The sequence below is a fragment of the Orycteropus afer genome, unplaced genomic scaffold, assembly GCF_000298275.1.
Source record: "Orycteropus afer afer isolate SDZICR_OR568_19922 unplaced genomic scaffold, OryAfe1.0 scaffold00217, whole genome shotgun sequence".
Classification (NCBI taxonomy): Eukaryota; Metazoa; Chordata; class Mammalia; order Tubulidentata; family Orycteropodidae; genus Orycteropus; species Orycteropus afer.
Genome location: NW_006921804.1, coordinates 2,612,535 through 2,620,758, shown reverse-complemented (window position 1 = coordinate 2,620,758; position 8,224 = coordinate 2,612,535). Strand labels below are relative to the sequence as shown.

The window sequence follows — 8,224 nt, the reverse complement described above, 5'->3', positions numbered from 1 at the left end:
TACTAGTGCTGGAGCAAGATGGTATCTCATTGTTGTTTTGATTTGCATCTCTCTAATAGCTAATGATCGTGAGCATTTCTTCATATGTTTGTTGTATATTCAGTTTTGTAAGCCAATTCGTTATATAGGTCTACATAGCTTTGGCTTTGTGTTTCTCATTTGTTTTGAGAAGCTGAGAATCTTTACCTCTGTTTTCAAGCTTAAAGGAGCCCTGATGGCATAGTGGTCAAAAGCTTGGCTTCTAACCAAAAGATCAGTGGTTTGAACTCACCAGGTGCTTCTGTGGGAGAAACGTGTGGCAGTCTGTTTCTGTAAAGTTATAGTCATGGAAAGCCAATGGGGCAGTTCTAGTCCAGCTTATAGGGTCACTACGAGTCAGATCAACTTGATGGAAATATGTTTGATTTTTTCAAGCTCAACTATTCATTTAAAATATTAAAAATATATCATCTAATATTTAAGGAGCTCTGGTGGTGTAGTGGTTAAAGCATTCTGCTAACCAAATTGTTGGTGGTTTGAATGCAACAGCCGTTACATGGGGCAAAGATGAAACAGTGTGTGCCTGTAAAGATTTAGAGCCTTGGAAACTCTGTGGGGCAGTTCTTCTCTGTTCCAAGAGTGGCTGTGAGTCAAAACTGACCTGATGGCAGTGGGTTTTTTTTTTTTTTTGATACATAGGTCGATAGACAAGAGGGGTAGGTGAATGTGATTATACCCATGACTACATATAGGTTCAGCAAATGATATTTCTATGTAGTATCTGTATGTGCTGTAAAATTATCCCTGTATATAGTAGAGCTTACGGGGCAAAGTTATGAAAACTTCTTAGCCATAATCAAACATCTTGAGGGAGTGAGTCATTGAGCCTTAGGGCTCAGGACCATAGTTGTGGCGGACATCAGGTCAACTGGCATAACACAGACCATAAAGACAGTGTTCTACATTCTACTTTGATGAATAGTGACTGGGGTCTTAAAAGCTTGCAAGCAGCCACCTAAGGTGTAACTATTGATCTCTCCTTGTCTGCAGCAAAAAAGAGTAAATAAAATAAAAAACACATGGAAACAATTAGTCCAAGGGACACTAGTGGGTCACATGAATCTCACCCTCCACTACCAACCACTCTGAAAGGGATCCTAACAGGAGATCCTCAATGGAGTGGGAGAAAAATGTGGACCAAACTCAAAATAATTAAAAAGACCAGGCTTAGTGGTCTGATGGAGACTAATGGAAGCCTCAGGCCTATGGCTCTCAGGTGTCCTTTAAGCCTGTAACTGAACTCACCTCTGTGGCTCAACTTTCAGCCAAACAACAGACAGATCTAGGAGGTGAACAATGACATCAGCAGGCACACACTCCTTAGAACAATCAACCACAAGACATCAAAGGGGCAGCATTTTCTCAGGGATAAAGTATAGAAGGTAGGAATGGAAAGGAAAGAAGGAGGGTAACAACCACAGGGAGGAAGTGGGAAGACTGCTGTTACACTGTGGAGTTCATGTGTATGAACTGTTATTGTTAAGTGCTGTCAAGTCGACCCTGACTCATAGCAACCCCTCCTTGGGTTTCCGAGGCAGTATCACTATGAAAGTAAATCTACTTCTTTCCGAGGAGTGGCTGGTGGGTTTGAACTGCCGGCCTTCTGTTAGCAGTCAAGTTCCTTAGGCATTATGCTACCAGAGTTCCTGTGTATGAACTATTGAATGGAAATTAATTTTGCTCAGTAAACTTCCATCCAAATCACAATAAAAAGTTAAAGAAGGACAGTATGACACCACAACAGAGTGAAGAAGGGAGAGATAGGAATAGAAAGTGAGAGATAGGGAAGGCAGGGACTAAGCTCACTCTGTAAGTCCCTCGTAAAGTCTTTGGATTTTACTCTGATGGTAAGCCACTTTTGAAGAAATGAGTTCCTTTATATGGCCTTTCGCTTTGGTTCTTCGGAGAAACAGCTTGAGAGATGTTTTTCTCCTAAGCCCTGAGGAAACCTGCCCTGGTTTTCTGCCCCAGAGGGTTTATTTCTTTAGTCCAGGTTGACTGGTATTTCCTGAGTAAGATGTAAACTTGACAGCTTGATACTTTTTGATCTTAATACTCACTCACTCAGGCTCTGGGCTGTAACCTGCCCTGTAATTAGTTTACTTTACATACCTTGAAGGGATTGGTCAATACATTACAGACTATACAAATGAAGTGACTCAGTCCACTGAGGGGACTGGTCAGTTCGTGGCCATACTGGAAGGACCATGACTTGAACTTGACAAATAATTTGGTTATTTATGCAGCTAACCCCACAGAAACTTCATAAGGAAAGAAAAGGAGGAGAAAATGCAAAAGAGGCAAGAAAAGAGAAGAAGCAGAGAGACAGAGGAGGCAGGGAATCTGTGAAAAGAACTATAATACAGGTTAAGAGCTGTAACACTGAAGACAGCAAGAGGCCTGAAAGGGGCCTTGCAGCAGAGCTGGCAGTGAAAGGGCCAGAAGTGGCCCTCTTGCAGAGCTGATGCTGACAGTCCAGAAGGGGTCCAGCAGCAGAGCAAAGCTGATTTACTGTCTGTAAGCTCATCTGTTAGCAATGGAGAGGCTTATAGCAGGGGGTCTAAAGGCAGAGAGATCTGCACAGTTTAGAGGGAGCATGCACAACATCACTTGTCCTGAGGCAGTCAAGAGGTCTGTCTTGAGAGGGCTGAGAAGAGGCCTGCATGGCTGAGAGGGACATACACAACTGAGAGGAGGTGTGCATGGCTAAAAGAAGGGGCTGCTTGCATGTCTTAGAGGAGGTGAGAGAAGTGTCCTGGACGGAAGAAGGAAGGGATATGTACTCCACTTCAGACGAGCCTTCCAGACTTTGCCTACATGCTTTCTGATCTTGATCTTAAACTGTAACCTGTTATTCCCTTAATAAACCACCCAACTCTAAGTATGTATGGTCTGTGAGCTCTATGTGGCCACTGCAACATTATCATCCAACCCAGCAAAGAGAGAAATAGAGAATGCTATGGAGGGATGGCTGGTGTCTGAACTGGCAAAAAAGCTGGACAGTGGAGGTATGTCTGTCCTCCATCGCATGGGAATCAGCTTTGTGCTGATGGCGATTCTCTCTCCATCTCTTGAAGTTATAGGAGTTTAAATACAACTACTTGAACATTATACCACTGAAACACTTTAAGCATGATCAAGTAAGTTGAAGTTAAAAAATAATTTATCTTTTTGCTGTGTGGAAAAAAGGTTGGAGGGGAGCAAAAATAGAAGTGGACATATAGAGTAGAAGGCTATTGCAGCAGTCTGAGCAAAAGATAATAGTGGGGTAGACTTTAATGAGGGCAATGGAATCTGGAGAGAAAAATGATATATGTGAGGGATGGAAATGGCAGAACTCAAGAGATGAAGCAGTTGGTTGAGGGGGTGTGATAGTTAAAGTTGTATGTCAACTTGGTTGGGCCTGGTTGAGTGGCTGGGCAGCTGATGGTAGTTATTCCCCATGATGGGATCTACCACAAGCAGCTCATTAGCTGCCTTAGGGATATGGTCTGCTTCCTGTAGATGAGGAGAAGCCTTGGGGAACAGTCTCAAGCTTATGGCAAGCTTGAACCCTGCACGTGGCAGAATCATTCAGCAGCCTGGCATGCTTTGCCGATCCTGGGACTTTCAATGGACTTGACTCAACGGCTTTGCCATGTTGTTTGATAACATAGGGACTGTGCCTTTTTACTTGTCAACCTTGAGCTTGCCAGCCTCAGCAGCCAGCGGCTGAGTGAAGAAAAGCCTCCAGCTTCAGTGGGCTGGGAGCAGGAAGCAGAGCTAAAGCCCAAGGCTGAGGGGCTTTCACATAGCCCCTAGAGCTTGGCACTCTGAACTCAGCCTTAAAGCCTCCAAACTGTAAGCATAAACTCCTGTTTGTTAAGGCCATCCCATTCGTGGTATATTCCTGTCAGAGTGGCACTAGGTAATCAGAACAGGGGGTAAAAGAATGGGAGTGATCTAGGATGAGTTCTAGGTACCTTTTATTATCTAATAAGCTCAATAATAGGGTCCTAGGAGATAAACCTATTGTTGAATCAATTCCAACTCAGCACCACCACAGGAGTAAGTTAAAATACTCCATAGGATTTTGAAAGCTGTAATCTTTACAGAAGAAGACTGCCACAGCTTTGTCTCTTGGAGAACTGTTGGGCTCCAATCATCAACTTTACGGTTAGCAGCTGAGCACTTTAACCACTGTGCCACCAGGGTTCTTTAGGAGATATGACTGTCTAAATCTTAAATATACCATTGAATGTATGTATAACATTTTCTCTAAAAATGAATCTTACTCTCAGTCATGAGAGAACAGAAGGGCAGTACTGCAAAGGGAGACAGCTAAGGGGACAAGAATGCATAGGAAAGAAGGACAAAGGGAAGAGGTAACTACAAGAAGGAAATGGGAAGAGAGCTGTTACAATGTCACAAAACGTGTATGAACTGCTGTATGGAAAATGAATTTGCTCTGTAAACTTTCACCCAAATCACAACAAAAATTTAAAAAAAAAGAAAAAGAAACTTACTCAACTTTCAAGCAGATACATGATTAGGAAAAGCAGTAGAACATCTTCCTTTGATCATTACATATCCATAAAAGATAATTATTTCACTTTACTCCTTTTGACATGGCAAACATTTGAAATGAAACTGCTAAATACTGGGTTTTTGAAGATGATACACTTAAGGAATTAAAAGTTACAAATATTCTTAATATATTTTTCAATTTGAAACTTCAATGAATAAGATTTATGCCATTTTGCCCCTTAAGTAGCAAACAGTGTGCAGGATTCTGCAGTGTGTATATTAAACGGCAAAGAAAGAGCTCAACCACACTGTAGAGGTAGAAATAACAATACAAAGATATTTTACACAAACCAAAGAAATACTATTTATTCTCAGCAATATAGTATGTATACTGAGTACTCACCAACATGAATGGGGGCTGGGAATAATCCATATTCATGTTCTCCTGGAGTGTACTCCAGCTTCTCTTTCTTTAATTGAATCAATCGGCTCTTTGGGCTGGGATCAGGAAAAGAATGGGAAACAGAGGCAATGAATTTTTTCCTGTGGCCAAATACAGAAACAGATCACCCTATCAAGAGTATTTAACAGTGGCTTAAATTATAAATGGTTATTTTTGGAAGGAGTTTAAAAATGTTTTTCAAGGGCAAGTACCAAATACTTTCATACATTTAAAAAAAATCTAAATTTTTGGAGTTGCCTTTTAGGAGTTATACATAAGAAATAGGGTCTTTAATTTTCTCATAGTTTTCCAGAATGAACTCAATTCCATGTATGATCATAATGATTACCTTATATTTGGTTAATGATTTAGAATTTATAAAGTATTTCCATATATCACTTACATCAACCTTGTGAAGCAGGTAAAAGAAAATATCAGCTCTATTTTATAGATATGGAAATACATGTCTGCAAGGTTAAGTGACTTGCCTTAATTTTAGTAACTGGTAAGAGAGGATTTAAGATTAAAATTTCAATTTCTTGTTTAATTCCTAGAACTACATTATTCTTTCTTTATTCTATCATGTCCCTCAGGTAAAGTCTACTCACCATACTAATTTGTTTTCTAATGTTTGGTATGAGATCAACTTCTAGAGATTTCAGATATATACAAAGAAGGAAAAAGGAACTAAGAAAAAAGGGAGGAAAACAGGGTTTCAGAAGAGTCTCATTTGGACAACTGAATTATTTTGGCATAAAGTTCCAGTTAATAAAAGCAAAGCTGATTATTTTTCTCTTTTCTGTTCAAATTTTAAAATACTTTCTTTTAAAAAGCAGATCTAGTCTTTTCTTTTCAAATTGTGCTAAACATACTTGAAACACACTATTTACCGTCTCAATAATCTTCACAATTCAGTGACGATAATTATGTTTATCATGTTGTCGAACTATTAGCATTATCCATTTCTAAATCTTTCCATTACTCAAAACAGAAGCTCAGTGTCCCCTAAGTAACATAGCAGTAGTAGTTATTAGTTGCTGTCAAGTTGGTTACCACTCATAGCGACCCTATGTATGACAGAATGAAACACTGCCCCAGTCATGTGCTATTCTCACAATTGTTGCTATGCTTGAGACCATTGATGCAGCCAGTGTGTCTATCCATCTTGTGGCAGGTCTTCTAATTTTCTCTGACCCTCTACCTTATCAATAAAGGGTTCTGGTGGCACAGTGCCTAAGGCACTTGACTGCTGGCCAGAAAGTTGGTGGTTCAAACCCACCAGCTGTTCTATGGAAGGAAGACGAGGCAATCAACTTCTATAAAGATTTACTACCTTGAAAACCCATTGGGGGTCACTATGGGTCAGAACTGACTTGATGGCAGTGAGTTTGGTTTTTTGGTTTGCTATTTTATCAAGCATGAAATCCTTCTCCAGGGAGTGGTCCCTTCTGACAACATGACCAAAGTACAGAAAAAGAAGTCAGGCCATTCTCACTTCTATGTAACGTTCTGGCTATACTTCTTCCAAGACAGATTTGTTCATTCTTCTGGCAGCCCATGGTATTTTCAATATTCTTTGCCAACACTAAAGAAATTGATGCAAATGCATCAATTCTTTTTCAGTCTTCCATATTCACTGTTCAGTTTTCACAAGCACATGATGCTATTGAAAATACCATGACTTGGGTTAGGTATACTTTAGTCTTCAAAGTGACATCTCTGCTCTTTAACATTTTAAAGAGGTCATTTGTCGCAGATTTGCACAGTGCCACATGTTGACTGATTTCCTGACTGCTGCTTCCATGGGTGTTGACTGTAGATCCAAGTAAAATGAAATCCTTGACTACTTCAATCTTTGCTCCAATTGTTGTGATACTGCTTACTAGTCCAGTCATGAGGATTTTAAGTTTTCTTTAGGTTGAGGTATAATACACACTTAAAGCTGTATGTAGTCTTTGATATTCATCAGTAAGTGCTTCAAGTCATCTTCACTTCCAGCAAGCAAGCTTGTGTCATCTGCATATAGCAGATTGTTAATGAGTCTTCCTATAATCCTGATGATGCATTCTTCCTTATATAGTCCAGCTTCTCAGATTATTTGCTCAGCACACGACTGAACAAGTATGGTGAAAATATATGACCCTGATGCACACCTTTCCTGATTTTAAACCATGTAGTAGTCTCTTTGTTCTGTTCTAATGATAGCCTTTTGGTCTATGTACTGGTTCCTCATGAGCACAATTAAGTGTTCTGAATTCCCATTTTTCACCCTGTTATTCATAACTTGTTATGATCCACACAGTTTAAAGGTTTTGCATAATCAATAGAACACAAGCAAACATCTTTCTGGTATACTCCACTTTCCGCCAAGATCCACCTGACATCAGCAATAATATCCCTCATTTCACATCCTCTTCTGAATCTGGCTTGAATTTCTGGCAGTTCCCTGGTGATGCTCTGTTGCAGCCATTTTGAATTATTTTCAGTAGAATTTTACTTGCATGTGATATTAATGATATTGTTTGATATTTTCCACATTCTGTTGGATCACCTTTCTTGGAAAGGGCACAAATATGGATCTCTACAATTGGCTGGCCTGGTAGCTATCTCCTAAATTTTTAGGTATAAATGAGTGAGCACTTCCAGCATTGCATCTTTTTGTTGAAACATCTCAATGAGTATCCCATCAATTCCTTGAGCCTTTTTTTTTTTTTTTTTTTGCCAATGCCTTCAGTGCAGCTTGGATTTTCAGTATCACTGGTTTTTGATCATTTGGTAATTCCTGAAATGGCTGCATGTCACCCACTCTGTTTGGTAGTGACTCTTCCATCTTCTTTCAATGCTTCCTGCACCATTCAGTATTTTGCCTATAGAATCCTTCAATATTATAACTTGAGTCTTGAATATATTCTTCAGTTCTTTCAGCTTGAGAAATACCCAGAATGTTCTTCCTTTTTGGTCTTCTAACTTAATGTCTTGCACATTTCATTATAATACTTGTCTTCTCGAGCTGCCCTTTGAAATCTTCTGTTCAGCTCTTTTATTTCTTCATTTTTTTCTCTCTCTCTCTCTTTTTTTTTTTGTTAGGATTTGGGTGAAGATTTACAGAGTAAATTCACTTTTCATACAGCAGTTCACATATACTTTATCACATGACATTGACCAAAATTTACAATGCAGCAGCTCCCCTCCCATTTCCTCCCCATAGTTACCTCCTCCCAGTGTCCTTCCCTTCAT

At 39.7% G+C, this 8,224-nt stretch overlaps 1 protein-coding gene across 1 annotated transcript in view; it reads right to left on the bottom strand.

Annotated features, from left to right (window-relative positions):
* The window catches only part of ASH1L (ASH1 like histone lysine methyltransferase), a 253,198-nt gene that overhangs the window by 60,073 nt on the left and 184,901 nt on the right, over positions 1–8,224 (bottom strand). The window contains exon 6 of the mRNA XM_007948473.1: positions 4,949–5,043. Coding sequence (XP_007946664.1) covers positions 4,949–5,043 — 95 coding nt within the window. The remainder of the gene's footprint in view (positions 1–4,948; positions 5,044–8,224) is intronic.